General features: G+C 41.3%; 1 protein-coding gene across 2 annotated transcripts in view; it reads left to right on the forward strand.

Moving 5' to 3' along the window:
• Window positions 1-16,465, forward strand: part of ASIC1 (acid sensing ion channel subunit 1) — a 217,891-nt gene that overhangs the window by 137,993 nt on the left and 63,433 nt on the right. Inside the window, exon 1 of one of the 2 annotated variants that reach the window (XM_039362269.1) lies at window positions 5,520-6,848. The exons of the other annotated variant lie outside the window; for it this stretch is intronic. Coding sequence (XP_039218203.1) covers window positions 6,192-6,848 — 657 coding nt within the window. The 5' untranslated portion in view covers window positions 5,520-6,191. Of the gene's footprint in view, window positions 1-5,519; window positions 6,849-16,465 lie in introns of those variants that run through there. 2 annotated transcript variants of the gene reach the window in all.

Genomic DNA, 16,465 nt, shown 5'->3' on the forward strand with positions numbered 1-16,465 from the left:
CAGAATTAGCCTGAAATACGGCATTCTAACCACTGCGCCATCACAGCTCACCATGAAAGCATCATTCAGTGATTTGTGCATAGTTAAAAATGATTGTGCTCAGTTAAAAATGGAAGAACAGGCCAGGTTTTTCCTTTCTCTGCTCAACTGGCTACTGATTAGTGCTGATCACCAGCAGGCAGCCTTCTGCTTATCCCTCAAGTCTTCCTCTCCTCTGTTCCCAGAGCTTTCATAACCTTCTGGAGCCATACCAACAAATCCGTAGGTACCTTGTTTCATCCGACATACAAGAGCTCCCATATCTCTAACTAGAGATATAGAAAAAAATATTGAAGTTTCCTTTGCGTGCATTTCAGCTCACTAGGGAACAACCCAGCAAAGCCTTTTTTTAAAAAAAGAAGATGTATTTATAATCGCATACATCAGAAAAAAAATGCACTGCAAAGATTAAATTATGTTAAATCGTAAGTAAGGCCAGGAGCTATAAATACATGTAGCGGTTCTGGATCATCAAGAAATATCAAATATCAAGTTCAATAAAAAAATGTTTTCAGCCCATCCCTTCAACGAGAGTATTTTTTTTCCCCTCCCAAGCGGACTGCTACTCTATCCAGCGATGAATCTTTCGCTGGCGTTCCTGAAGATGAGAGCAGTGCTGTGTTTGCAGTGCCTAAGCTCACCCCATTAAGCAATACTCCTTAATCTCTGCTCTGCTGAGCCAAGCACTTTGTGGGAAATGTCTGAGGCTGTTTTATTCCTGGATCAGACCATGGGTCCACCAAGATCCATCTTTTCTGCCGGGACAGGGCTGTCATCTTCTCAAGAGTATTTATTCCTTTTTTATTGTTGTTTATTTATTTATTAAATTTATTTGCCACCCATCTCATTTGAAAGATAAAACCATAAAAAATAAATGTTTCTAAAACAATAAAAATGGAAGTTACGATGAAAAATAGAATTATAGTTAAAAGATGGGGAGGGAGGGAGCAGAATGCACGGGGGTGGGGGAGATAAGATTGGCTCTTAATCCATCAACCCAAAAAAGCATACACTACCAACCACCCCAAAAATCACCCTCATCAACCATCTCCAGTGGGATGCTCCTCCATTGAGGCCCCAAGCCAACTGGCAGAGCCAGGCCTTCAGGCTTTTATGGAAGGCCAGAAGGGTGGGAGCCAATCTCCCCTCAAAGGGGGGTAAGATGTTCCAAAGGGCCGGAGTCGCAGCAGAGAAGGACCCTGATGGGGCCCACAACTAGTACGGGTGGGGCGGACCAGTCCCAGTGGGGTGAGACTGTTCCTCAGGTAACCTACACTCATACCATGCAGGGCTTTAAGGGTAATAACTAACACCTTGAATGGCACCCAGAAGCAAACCGCCAGGCAGTGCAGCTCATGGAGCAGTAGGTGTCACACTCTGCACCAGTTGGAGCTTCCAAATGCTCTTAAAGGTAGTAGTGCAGATGTGAGATGGTAAATAAGTGGATAACTTATTTAATCTCCGTTTACTTTCGTATTTAAAGTTTTAATGTTTTCTACTTGCTTTTACAGTGCTGTGAGCCACCCTGGGTCATTTGGCAGTAAGATGGGCAGCATGTAAATGTAATAAATAAGACTTCTTTAAAATGGAGGTCTCAAAATCTGAGCAGGGCATCTCTAAATGCCAAAGGCCTGTATGCTGTAATTGAGCCGTGTACGAAAAGAAGTGCCGTGTGTTTGTAAAGGTCCGGGTGCTAGAGCATATATAACCCTTAATACCTCTAAGTAAAGAGAAGGATCTTATTCAAAACTCTCCACTGACCATTGTGATCTAGCTGCACGAGGAAGCATCATTTGCAGAAACCTGATTTTCTTACGCCTAGTAATTTAGCTGATTAGGGAACCTACGCAGGATTAGCTTGTATTAGTACTCGGATGGGAGGGATTACTTAGACATTTCAAAGTTGTTAATTGGACTAGAAAGTAAAAAAATCCAAGAAGAAGCCAGTAAGTAAATTGCAGATAACTGCCATAAAAATTGCACAAATGAAATCACCAAGAGTAAATAAAGCTTGACTCAAGGGTGTCCTTACTTTATATCTGATAACCAGCAGGTGGCACCCAAGAGTCTCCAGCCGAAAGGGCCAAGGGGCGGTTCACAAACAGTTAAGTCATCTGGTCGCTTTGACTTCAGATTATGCTGATCTAGCACTGGCTGGAAAAGAAAGTCCGTTTCCTCACCACCATTCCTCTTTGGGCCCCAAAGAGCTGTCCATCTTGCATGTTCTCATCTCCCCTTTTAGGTGGATCAGCAGTGACCAAGCGGCATGAAATTACTCTGTGGCTGCTCCTAATGGTCTCCCAAGTGCAGGGCAAAGAAACCACAGGGCAGAGAGGAAGAGAAAATTGCAAGCGCAGGAGAGGAACTTCTTCATTAGCAAAGGCTGTCTGCTACCTATAGCATTTTGTTCTGCCTGATTGCCCCAAATCCCAAATCTGCAGCAGCAGCTTTCTGTGAGAGAATCCTCACCCCAGATACCCTTTCTTTAAAGGGATGTCCTATATTTTTTTTTATTGAAAGTTTATAAAATTTTACAATAAAATAATCCCCCCCTCCCAACCCCCCAACCCCCTCCCCCCTACTTCCCAGAGCTGAATACAGGGTTAAAAACAACAAAAAACATAGAACTTAAATAAGCATCAAACAATTATACATACATCCCAAAAACAAAATTTTAAACACTTTAACTCTAATACATAAAAACAGAAATTACCATCCTTAAGCATAAGTTATTCAAAAGCTTACCCTTAGATATACATTATTCAAAAGCTAAATAATACTTTCTAATATCATATTTATTCTGTATAAAATTCACCCATCTTTTCCACACCAAAATATATCTCTCTTGCAATTGGTCTTTCAGATATGCCGAAATTTTTGCCATTTCGGATAAATAAGAAACTTTAAGAAACCATTCTTCTAAAGTAGGCAAGAGATCCTTCTTCTAGTATTGCCCAATCAGCAACCTTGCTGCTGTAATTAAATTCAACATTAAAATAATCTCTTTACCATCACAATCATCAATAATACCTAACAGAAACAATTGTGGTGTAAATTTTATCCTTCTATTAAAAATCTTCTGAATATTCCACCAAATCTTGATCCAAAAGATGTCCTATATTTTCAAATATTTCTCCTTATTCTACGCGAGCTTCATTGCATCTGGCAAATGCTCCATATTTTGCTGTCCAAAAGATCCACTGAGCATTATAAAAAAAAAAAAATTTTTTTTAAAAAAGCAGTTCTGTTTGGCGCATCATTTTACTGTTATTGAACAATTCATCTTCCATATGTGCCCTTCTAGTTCTAGGGACAGCTCCCCCAATCTCTGGTGGTGAAGTTTGCCACATTTTCCTGCACCTTGAACAGCAGGCATTAATCCACTTTCATGCTTATCGCTCTGTTATGAAAAGCTTCTCTGGCTGATTTCCACAGATCAAATTATTACTACAGGACCAAGGGCAGGGCGAGTCATCTGGTTTTTAGCCTTTTGATTAGCTGAACTCAAGCTTTTGATGTGCCATTGAACAATTTCTTCTTGTTACTGTTCGGGAGAAAGCCCAACTTTTTTTAACCCCTAGAAAACAACTGCTATGTCTTTAGCAGCTGAAGCACTGCTTTCCTATCGTTGTTAAGTCCTTAACTAGCCACTGGCTCCTGAAGTTCAAAGTACAAAGTCTCAGCTAGGAAAAAAACTGGTGCTCTTACAAGAGACCCATTAGTAACAGAAGCCACTAATCCAACTGAAATTCAGATAATTCATTCCTTTTGTTAGCTAGAGCAGAGCACCCATCAGCAGCCAGAGATCCTGGCAGAATATATCAGAAACAGTCACTCAACATGGTATATGATTACTCCCATTGAACAAGGAAAAAAGTTTGCAGCTACAAGTTTCCCCTCAGCCATGCTCATAAAAGGCCGTGTGTTGACCTTTCCTATCTGTGGCCTTTTCTCTCAAGTCAAAACAAATATGTGTTTGTCTCCAAGTTGTTAGTGGTTTCAGTTCTCATGAAGTATCCTTCTGTGGGCATCTGTATCTGTTTAAGGCAGTGTTTCTCAACCTTGACAATTTTAAGGCATGTGGACTTCAACTCCCAGAATTCCACAGCCAGCATTAAACCAAACACTGGTTTAAGGGCTCTTTCCAACTGAAGGTGCTGGAAGAGGCAGCCAGTTAATGCAGTCCTGTTCCCTGCTTTCCAATTCAGTAAATGGATATGGAAAGCCATTGAATACCCTTTTATGTCCCAGAATTGTGGGGTCCTCGACCTTATGTCTATAGTAGACAGGATTGCCACACAAAGCAAAAAAAAAAAAAAGGAAAATCACTCTCACTCAAGACCTTTTGTTGACCTACTCTCAATGCAGTGCCTGGGGCATAATACCATCCTTCCCAACCCATGTCACCCAGCCACATGCCCTCCCTAACCCATGTGATATCTTCTGCACACACCCGCATGCCACCTTCATATACTGCCATATACACCCCCCCCTTGGAGGAGGGAGGGAGGAAGGAAGGAAGGAAGGAAGGAAGGAAGGAAGGAAGGAAGGAAGGAAGGAAGGAAGGAAGGAAGGAAGGAAGGAAGGAAGGTTTCCCTGCCAGATTCCCACAAGGAAAATCAGTGGGGAATCTGGCAGGAAGTCAAAAGCCATTCCCACTCTCATTGTTTTTTTGCCCACCCATGGTCATTCTGTTTCTTTGTTTAGTTAAGGAAATATCTCTGAAATGATGACCCAACAGGGCACAGGTTGTGTAGTATACTGAGTGGAAATACTCCATGGGTGAGTCAAAAATTGCAAAATGATGGGTGGAGCACAAAATGTGGAGCACAAAAAGGGCAGGGCTTTAATCAAGAGGCTGTGCCTGCCATCTTGCAAGTTTTGGCTGAAGATTGCACTGAACTTCGAAATAATAAATGGACTGCTCGTATTTCCTTATCATTAGTGTCTCCATAATTATAGCCCTTGGATATTTCATCATGGAACATGTCAATGAACACATAATGCAAGTTTCTCAAATATGGAGCCTTCGAAAGGCAAGGAGATTGCAACTCCCAGAATACCCAGTTAGCATGGCCAGTTATGAGAGTTGCAGTGCTGGTAGTTCTGGAAGGGCTTTTGCTGGAGAATTCTGATAACACCACTTTTGGTTTGAAGTACGAATGTAATAACATTCCTAAGGTCACCCATTCAAGGCAACTTTATTTCTGTGAACTGCAGTCCGGAAGAGGTTCAACCAGTTCTGAGTTTCACTGCATCTCTGTCCAGAAAACAGCCATGTAGAATTTCAAGGATAAAACACAAGACTTTGACAGTCTTGGTGATAACACATGATTGAAATCTGAAAGGCAGTTTTATTTAGAGATTCCCGTATCTTTTCAGTCCAGCTATACACAAAAGCTGCAAGAGGCTGGAGCTTGCAATAACATGCTGGGTGCAGGAAACAGTTCAGCAGGGGCCTGGCTTCGGTAGGTACTGAGTTGGGGGGGGGAAGGGGGAGGAGGTGGTGGTGAGAAGGAAAGATGCTTGTCCTTCTCTCAGCTTCTCCCCTCCCAGCCCAACACAGAAATCAAGGAAGCCAATGAATTATTAAGCAGGCCTTGTCCAAGGCGCCTGGATCAGACTTCTGTGCTGCTGTAGATTAATACCCATGCCGGTCTTGTAGCATTGACTGGGAACAGCTACTCGGTCCAGCACAGCCACAGACTTCCAACTTTGGAGCAGAAGGTCAGAGAACTGAAGCTTTCCGAGACATCTTTGCTTCCATGTGCTGGATCTGGAGGGTTTGGGAATAGTTTGAGACTCCTCAAAGCTGCCTTGGAGTAGATGGTCATCAGCTCCTCCTTTCACTTCTTGCAGAAGGCCATCTTCCAAATCCCCTCTCTCTTTTGGATTCATCTTATTTTCTTGGTTGGCATCATAACTCCAGCCTCATTTCTTCTTTTTATTCCTTTTCTCCTGTTCCTTTCTTCCGGTTCCTTTCATCCAATCCCAGCCCTTTTCTCACCTCCTTCCCGCATCTCCCAAACTGGCTTCAGCTACTTTCTGTTCCTTTCACCCCTGACCTCCAGCGCTAGGAAATCCTGGGGGAGTCCTATTAATAGCCAGCCAGGGAGGGGTCTACTTGAAGAAACCTGGCAAGAAAGGACAGAATGCCAATCCAGATATTCTGCACCATCTCCTTCTCCTCAAGCAAAGAGAGGCACACCACCAAGAGCCCTGCTGAAAGAAATCATGACAAATGTCTCTGTGACCAGCACAATCCAGAAGACTCAGAGGAGGGCTCCAAGAAGGAAGAAGAACTAGGGGAGAAAGATGAAGGAACAGCCCCGAATCTGGCAGCCTTTGCCAACAGCTGCACTTTGCATGGGGCCAACCATATCTTCATAGGGAATGGATTTGGAGTCCGCCAGATCCTCTGGGCAGGTGCGTTCCTGATCTCTCTATCCATTTTCTTATCCCAGGTAGCTGGGCCAATTTTTTACTATCTGGAATATCATCACATCACACAGCTGGATGAGCAGGAGAGTCCCCAGCTGACTTTCCCTGCTATCACTTTCTGCAATATCAATCGCATCCGAGTGTCTCAGCTCACCTATGATTATTTGTCTTATATTTCCCCGCTTTGGGGCTATGATGTGGGTACCTACCTGGAAGCAGGCTTTCCCCTGGCTACACCTAGCTTGGAAGTGCCTGAGGAGCCCCTCAATCTGCTTAACTTTTATGACCACAGCAGCCATCAGCTTGAGGACATGATGCTGACCTGTAGATACCGTGGAGAAATTTGCAGGCCTGAAGATTTCACTGTGGTGAGTGATGATTGCCTGGTTTCTGTAGTATCAGTGATGGGAAGAAACCTTAGTTTTGCTAAGAGCTTAGTTGCTGGCTAGTTGGTAGAATGCTTCCTTTTTGAGGATAAACTGAAAAAGTTACAAAAAATAATAATTTTTTTGACCTTCTCATAACTTTCTATAAGATGGATGTGAATTAAAAATACATGGGAAGGGCAGGACAGAAAATTGGTCATTATGAAAAAGCACCTTGACCAAGCATAGATTTTACCAATGTTATTTTTGCCATATTTATTGACACAAATAGGATTGGGAAATACACTACAGTCAAAACACCGCCCTTGGGAACAGAAATATCTTGCATCTAATGTTTAGATACAAGTTTCTGCTCAAATCTGAGATGTACTGGATTAAATTAAACAATACATGGATTCTGAATGGCATCATACCACCCACGTTTTCTGTTTAGCAACAGGTATTGAAGAATTAAATGAGTAAGCAGCATGGACACCTCCACATTTTAGATTTAAACTTCCATTAGTCCCAGCCAACATGGCCAGCCAACATGGAGTTATGGGAGTTATAATCCAAAATATTTAGGGAACATCAAGATCTCAACCCCAGATTAGAAGATGCATCTAAAATGTTTTGAATCTAGATCTAATCTCAGTTTTGTGATGAAAGGTAGAAAAAGCCATTGTAAATAATAAATATGGGTTCATTGCACTTCAATTGCCTCAGTTCACCTAGGATGATTTAGTACATGACATTGTGGCTATAATTAGCATTACAATAATGGATAAATAATTATGGAGGACAAGAGTTGCCTTTACAGGATATCTGCGAAATCTGCTGAGTGACTTGTTTTTTATGCTTAAGATTAAAACATTACTTGGCAGAGATGTTATCATCAGATATTAGCACTTAAAAACATTCTTTCCTGATTTTGGTTTTCTTTCTCTTTACCTGAAATGTCTATCTCTTAACCACCACCTATTTATGTCTCAGTATTTATGTTCTACGGGTAATTTTAAAGATCCATCTCTAGCTTGCAAACTAGTTCTCCACAGACTGCTCTAGTGCAATTTGACCCTGAAAATATCAGCCGGCACATTGACCTGCATATTCTATCATTGTATTGGTGTTGCCCATAATTGTTTTTAAAAAGCACATTTCCTGGTTCTGTCCACTTATCGGGCATGATTCAGCCCTTCACTTATGTTTGCGTGAAAGGCTTGTGTGCCTCTCCAGATTCCAATTTAAGCAATATGTGGGAAAGGATTTCCCCAGCAATAAATTATTTGTGTTGAACGGTTTAAAGAAGGAACTGTCCTGATTGAAAAGCACTGTACCATCATCTGTGCTGGAGAAAATGTAATATGTATGATAATCAGTTAAACGGAAAACAGTTAATAGCCTGAAAGAATAAATACTGTAAATTGGCTGACGGGTCAAGTTATTTCTCTTGAGGTTTGCAAAGGAGTGCTTAGCGTTAAAAGCAGAAGAAGGAGAAAGGAGGGGGTGGCAGCTCCGTCTATATATTTTAAAGCATTTCTGCATGGTGCACTGCTTTAAATGCATAGGAGCCCCACTGAAAGGAATAGCTGGTAACCCTACTTCTAGGCCACACAAGGCATGCGTGAAGAAACCTAATCCCAGCCCTGGAGGGACAGCTCATTTTTCCTACCATGCCACGCCCGACCCTGTTTTACAGTAGATTTTGCTCTCTCTGGCATTCATTAAAGCAGGAATCTCCAACCTTGGCAACTTTATGACTTGTGGACTTCAACTCCCAGCTGGCTGAAGAATTCGGGAGTTGAAGTCCACAAGTTGTAAAGTTGACAAGGTTGGAGAACCCCGTGTTAAAATAATATGGCTTTTTTCAGGCTTCTGGAGATGCCCGAGGGAAAAAGTGCTGCTGCTTTATAGAATCCACTCATTTGTGCAACTCTGAACCCTGAAAAAGGGTAGGGTTGTTCTAACAAAGAGTAGGGATGTACTGCATGCGCCCTTGTGCAAGGGGAAAAGCGATTCCTCTGAATCACTTTGGAAGCAGGCATTGGACTCTCTTAAATCAATACAATTCATGGATATGTGTTTTATGACTCATGAACTTCAACTCCCAGAATTATCGGACTTGAAGTCCACGAGTCATAAAAGAGCCAAGGCTGCCTACCCCTGGCCTATCAGATCAGGCAAAACTGAATCCCACTGAGATTATGGGCCATAAATGTAGGGGGATTAACTTCTCTTTCTGAGGTCAATGACTCTTCATTGTTTTCTTTGGTTTTACCTCAGCAAGTACCAATGGCATCCACTTGAAATGCACATAGCCACTTGTCAATATTAAAACTCACGCGCACACACCCTGCCCCAGCAGCTGCTGTTTATATCACAAGTGTAGAGTTGCAATTAAGTTCCCTTCCTTCTTTAACCCTGAGCCATTGGCTTTGAGAAATTGATCAAGCTTAATCTCTGATCTCTCTGGCAGTTCCACTCAGCTGAACAGATGGAACTTTAACGCAGCATCTTCCATCATAAGGAACGACAGACCATTAAGTCATTATAATTTTTCTTTTTTCTTTTCTAAACTACCATGAAATTCAGCTCCTTTCTGATCTCAGGTTCCAGTTCTAAATACTTGAGCGCGTGGATACTGATTGTGAACTATTGAATAGAACAAAAACATCTTCTCTCTGCATGCACAGGGATACTTTCATTTTATGGTAGCTCTTGAACACTTTTCAGGAGTATGTGTGTTTGAAAAGAAATCCTTTGGCAAAGCAAAAGGGAGAATGACATATTCCAGAGCTGCAAATGCGGCCTCCAGCTGCGTTTAGATGAAGATCCTATCAGCTCCAGCACCATCTGAGATGGTGAGAGATGTATCCAAAGCATCTGAAAAAAAAAATTTCCTTTTGTCCCATACCATTCCATGATATTTCTTGACATTTCCTTGCTCCTGGCACTGTCTAACAAGCATTCGATTCATAGACATCTGAAAGCAGCAAATGACCACAGGGAAGAGAAAAGAATTAATACAATAAAGTGCTATCTGTTATCATAGAAATAGAAGTGGGGGGGGAGGCTTTCTTTGAAGAAGTCCTAACAGGCTTCTAGAAAAGGCTTTGCATCTGAGAGGCAATTAGGACCCCTTTGTGAATCCCTGCCCTTGCCCTTGTAAAGGTAGACATTTGAGCTTGTGGATCAATATCACAAAAGTCCTCTTTCCCTGAGCAAAGGACATTAGAGTTGACTTCTCTTATTCACCCATTAGGAAACTAGAGAAGTTTCCAGATTCCTGCCCTGCTCCTTATCACCTCTGTTGTATTACATTTCCGTGCAATGGGCCTTCGTCAGCCCAGTGACTTCAAAGAAGGTGAGTCAGATTGTGACTCTCATCCTCTCACCAGCTGTGGGATTACAAGAGGGATTAATTTTTTTGGGGACAAGTTATTATGACTTCTGGTCAAAGGTAGTAAGAGTCTAACAGAGCAGGTCTGCGCAATCTGTGGCTAAATAGAGATAGCCCTTGACATATGACTGGTTGTTTAGCGACTATTCAAAATTATGACAAAAAAGCTACTTATGATCCAGGCTCAATGGTCCAATGTCTGCCCTCCCCCCATGGTCATGTGGCTGCATTTTGGGCGCTTGGCAACCAGACCACACTTAACAGCAGTTTGCAGCACCCAGCAGCCACTTGACTACAAATGCAATGTTTTTGCCGGAAACCAGGGTTTACTTCTGGTTTCTGACAAAACCACCCCATTGTGAACAATGGATTCCCTTAATGACCACAGTGCTCACTTAATGACTGCTGCATTCATTTTACAACTGCTGTGTTTGCTTTATGATCTGCGGCACTTGCTTAATGACTGCTATAAAAAAAAAGCCATAAAATTGGGTCTGGTCATGTGATGATTCCCTTTACAACCATCACAGCCCCCAATTGTGGGCTCAATTTTGGTCATAGGATGAGGACTATCTATCTATCTATCTATCTATCTATCTATCTATCTATCTATCTATCTATCTATCTATCTATCTCTCCCAAATTTAAGAATTTAAATTTAAATGTCTTCACCCTCCATGGGAGTTTTTGAAATAGCTATATTTTTCCTCTGTATGCACAATCAGACTCAGTTGTGCTGACATGCAGTGTCTTTGTGTCACTCTGAATTGCGGAAACATTAACAAAACTTCAGATTTAGGCAACTTTGGGAGAAGTCCATCTACATTCTTTCAGATCTGATTTGGTTTAGGATACGTCCAAATGCAGCATGTACCTATATAGAACAGTCCAGGAGCTGTTGAATTACAGTGGCCAAGGACGAATATGCAGGCTGCAAAGAGATAGATCTGTATAATGGTTTAATAGTGATTATATATATGTCTAAAATAGGTCATTCTCTCTGTGTGTAACCTATCTCACAGGATAGGTTCCTATCCCCACAGAATATCCTCACAGTTTGAGGATAAAGAGAAGGGGAATGAAAACCAAGAGTGTCCAACCATTTTGATTCTCAAGGCTGGACTTGCATGCATGCATGCATAGCTTGCCAATTCATGGAGGAACAGTTCATTTCCCCCCCCCCCACACACACACATACACACACACTTTCTGGCTTCCCTACTCCAGATAGCTGCTGCTTTATTGCCATCTATTTCCAAGAGCTCAGCTGCAGGCTTGTCAACTGAGTAATAGGAAGTGCAAGTGAGCCTCACAGAGAGTCGAAGAACAACAGACAAAACAGACAAGGGCCAATTAGGGCTCCCAGGCTGTCCACCTGTGAGGTCCTTAGAGAAAAAAGGAAGTATGATATAATAAAATAAAATGTACCCGAACATGATTCTGTACAGAAGATTGAGGGGTCGCTTGCTCTGTAGGGAAGGCTACCTTTAAATCATACATTATAAAAACAGTGCTTTGTTCTTGAACACAAATGCCCATGCTCCAGTTTTTTTATGAAGTTCTTAAGATTCATAAAGGGATTGTGCTTCCTCCAACAGTAATTTCCCATCTGAACCATTGTTCAAGTAGGTTGGGGGAGGTGGAATATCTGAAGTCACTCATTCCTGCGGTTATTCCCTTTGAGGGACCTCACAGATTTCTCATGAACATCACCATGAAGAAGAATGATTTTTTGTTATACTCACAGCTTCTTTATTGTCATCAGCCTCATATTAGATATCATTGGAAACACTTCAAATATAAATACTGGGAGAATTCCAGTTCTCTTATTTACTGTAGCTCTATCAAAAAATCACTCTACTTAAGAATTGTTTAGAGGCGCTTGAATATCTTTGTCGTTTCATGAGCCTTCAGCATGCCTTCAAAGGATGCCTTGCTGACTTATACCGGGTGTGGTCACCCTCTATAAAAACCAAGCCTGTCTCCTAAGAAGTACCTTAATTTTTTTTACGAACAAAATGAACTCAGATTCCTAAACATTTGGATACGAATCTGATGCCATGGATTGGCACATAGGCCATTAACTGATATCCTATGCTCTTTGCCACTTTTTGTTTCATAGAATTATTGAACTATCCAGAGGTCATAGAGTCCAATCTCCTGCACAATGCAGGATTCACTACACTATTCTAGTAGATGGTTATCCAGGCTCTGTTTGGAAAATTCCTGTGAGGGGGAAGAAACTGCTCCAAGCTGTCAATCCATTCCACTGATTTGACAGCTTTTACTGTCAAGACATTCACCTTAATATCTACATCCTTGAATTTCCATCCTACTAATTCTAGTTTTACTCTCTCTGGAGCCAATGAGGACAAGTCCAAACTCTCTACAATGTGACAGTCCTTCAGATATTCGAAGACAGCTATCATATCCTCTCTCAGCCTTCTCTTCTACAAGCTCTATATAGGTTTTTTAACTGTTCCTCATAGGACTTGATTTCCAGTCGTCTCACCATCTTGATAGCCTTGCTCTGAACATGCTTATGTTTATCAATGTCTTTGACCTGGGATCAATTGAGATGGGACAGTGTTCTTTGTATTTAAATGCAACTACACATTAGAAAGGACAGAAAACAGTGGTCACTCCAATAGAGCAAATTCAGCACCTGCAGATGGAAAGTTCCCACATTTGGTACCATAATAAGGTACCACCACTCAACCCCCCCCCCCAGCAGATTCTGTCCTATTTTCTTTCCTTCCTCCTTCTGTTCCTTCCTAGAAATACCTCAGGAGAAGCAAAGCTGCCAGCCATGTCTGCAGGTTTACTCATGATGCTCTCTGAAGTCTAAGAGAAAGAGAGAGATGAAGATGTCACTGTTGTGGCTTGGAAAGGGAGGAAATGAAGAGAGCACAGAGGGGAAAAGTGTCAGCATTTATTTTTCTGTCCTGCAGCCTTGATTCCTTGGCAAACTGGCTGGAAATGAAGCCAGCTTGAGAAATCCCCTTTTGGAGTTCAACCTCTTCCTTTGCTTTGGCCATAGTGATGACTTGGTATTCATGACCATTATTTATTATAGCCTCCAATTGGTGAATTCCTCTGCTTCTTTACCCTTTCCACCCATGCTGAGGGAGAAACCACCAATTGCTTTCTTCCCCATTGATGGATGTTTGACATACAGGTAGTCCTCCACTTACGACCAAAATTTAGCCCAAGATTTCTGTGACTGAGACATTTGTTAAGTGAATCTTTCACGGCCTTTCTTGCCACAGTTGTTAAGTGAATCACTGACAAGTTAGTAACCTGGTTGTTAAATGAATCTGACTTCCCCATTGACTTCCCCAAGATCGCAAAAGGGATCACATGATCTTGGGAAACAGCAGCGGTCATAAACATGAATCAGTTGCCAAGCATCTGAACTTTGAGCACAAGATCATGGGGATGCTGCAAAGGTCATAACTGTGAAAAACAGCCATAAGGCACCTTTTTCATTGCTGTTATAACTTTGAACAGTCACTAAATGAACTGTTGCAAGTTGAGGACTACCCGCATATGGTTTCTGTTAAAACATCCATCAGAGGAGGAGGAGGAGGAGGAGGAGGAGAAGAAGAAGAGGAGGAGGAGGAGGAGGAGGAGGAGAGAAGAAGAAGAGGAGGAAGAGGAGGAGAAGGAGAGGAGGAAGGTTTTACTACTCTTCCTATCACCTTAAGCTATAAAGAGAAACTGGCAGAATTCTGTATCCATCTCATCTAGTACAAAAGGACCACTGACTCATCTAGTACAAAAGGACCAGTTTAAAAAAGAAGTACAGCATTTCAGTCTCCCAGCCATCCAGGATAAGACAACAATGGAGGATGGTGACCAGAGCAAGGGGGGTGTTCTTGTCCCATGGCACAGTGGCCAGTGGGTGGAGTTTACCCCTGGTGAAAGGAGGTGCAGGAGGCCAGCTGGGCAGCACTGCTTCAGCTGTCCCAAGTTGGAAAACATGACTTTCTATGCCTATCAGGAGAAGACAGGAAAGGCTTCCAGGTGGGCTACAGTACAGGTAGTCCTCAACTTACAACAATTCATTTGGGGACCATTCAAAGTTACAACGGCACAGAAAGAAGTAACTTATGGCCATTCTTTACGCTTCCGACTGTTACAGCATCCCCATGGTCACATGAACAAAATTTGATTGCCTGGCAACTGGTTCCCATTTATGACGGTTGCAACCTTCTGACAAACAAAGACAGATTCACTTAACAATCGTGTTACTAACTTAAACTGCAGGATTCTGCTTAAGAACTGTGGCAAAAAAAGTCATATAACGGGGCCAGACTCGCCTAACAAATTTCTCAGTTAACAACAGAAGTTTGGGGTTCCGTTGTGGTCGTAGGTCGAGGACTACCTGTACTAGAGCACACAGGGCTTTCAGAAAATGGCCAGGGGCAACCTGGTCTGGCAGATCTGTCTCGTGAGGGGGAGAGAAACGGGAGGAGAGATTGCCAGGAATACGTGTGGGAGCTCTCAAGAGGACCTCATGCTCTGGACCCCTCAGATTTAGCAACATCTTTAGATGAGAAATGTTTTAACAATGAAAGGACACATAAGTCAGATGGGTTGGACTAGAAGACCTCCAAAATCCCTTAGAACTCTGTAATTCTGAATCCTTCCCCAGGCTTTTGCTTCATTATAGATTTTTCCCTATTTTTTTTTCCCTACAGAACAAACATACTTTCATCACTAGAGCTTGTCTGAGAAGAAAGGTACCCAAAAAGAACCACCAAGGGGAAGGGGAAGGATTTTGCTCTGCTCACCTAAAATCTCTCCTTTTGTGAATTTATAAAAGTGAATCTATGCTGTCTTCCTATAGCTTTGCTTTGTAAATCAAGATTGACAGTATACCTCTTGTAGGTATTAAGACAGGTGTGAAATTTCCAAAGACGACACAGATCCAAAAGAAATTTTTAATTAAATAAAAATATAAAATGTCCAAATCTGCTGAGATTTTTGTGTTCTCTTCAGCAGTTTTATTCATTTACTTTTTTAAAAAATTGTTATATCCACCCAACTCTAATGAATTCTGGATGGCATACAAAACAAAATAATCCATACAAATAAAACATAAAACTACAAAGAATAAAATAATCTTAAAAGTAACACAAATCAAACAAAATGGGGCCTCCCAAAATAAACTAATACATTAACCCCAGGTCTGAGACCAATGATATAATGTTGTAAAAAGCCGCTATGCGGGATTGCAGTTTTCTTACCAAAATATGTGTTAGAGAATTTTAATTTCTCTATTGGTGAAAAAATAAATCAGAAGCTCTCACAGTTGACTGCATTTAGCTGATTCAAATAACTTTATATTTATATAAAAATATTTACAATACCATTCTTCTTTACAGCAACATATCTTAATGAAGACTTCTTACAGAGACAAACCTTGAGACTGGAAATCCAGCTCCTAACTCAATACTCTTTTGCACAGACTCAGTAGCTCTTTCTTCACATTGGCTGACTGAGTTACCACATGACTCTTCCTGTTCATGAATATTCCAACAATATGTAAGATCAAGAATGTAACACTGATGAAAACTTGCAAGATTTGATAGTTTTTCCAGATGTTAGGATTTTCTTTCTAAACATTCAGACTGCACAAGCACATAATAATGCTGATACCTCACAAAGGCTTCTAATACCTGCTGTATATTATAACGTGGGGGGGAAGGTGTTCATATTTTGGACTTCTATAATACATAGTAATGGTGGATGCTGTAATGTAAATTAACCATAGTGTGCTTATCTTTGTAAACTTTCAGAATCCACAGCCTTACAGGAAAAGGGAATTGTCCCCAGACCTGTAGGTGTGCAAAATATGTTCACCCACCTCACACTATTAATAATACTATACTTATTTGTTTTTTTCTAATAGAATGTCATTTTCTGAGGGAAAAAATGCAACAGTATTGTTATATTCCTCAGCAATTTTTTTTTAAGTTTTCTACGTTTTTCCTGATTTTTTTTATCTCATGCTTCTTGAATTTTTGTCCCATACTTCTCAGGTACTGTCTTAATGCCCTCTGGTGGCCAAAATAGGCCATTTTGTGTTTATTGCTCCTCTGAACTCTATAGTTATTTTATTGCCTTTGCTTCAGCGATTAGATAGTGAACTTAGAACATTGTTCAAATATTTAAGAGCTGCTATCATTAACGAAGAAACCTAGTTAAATAATTT

Source organism: Crotalus tigris, unplaced genomic scaffold (genome assembly GCF_016545835.1).
Source record: "Crotalus tigris isolate CLP2741 ecotype Arizona unplaced genomic scaffold, ASM1654583v1 scf7180000019409.675750, whole genome shotgun sequence".
NCBI lineage: Eukaryota > Metazoa > Chordata > Lepidosauria > Squamata > Viperidae > Crotalus > Crotalus tigris.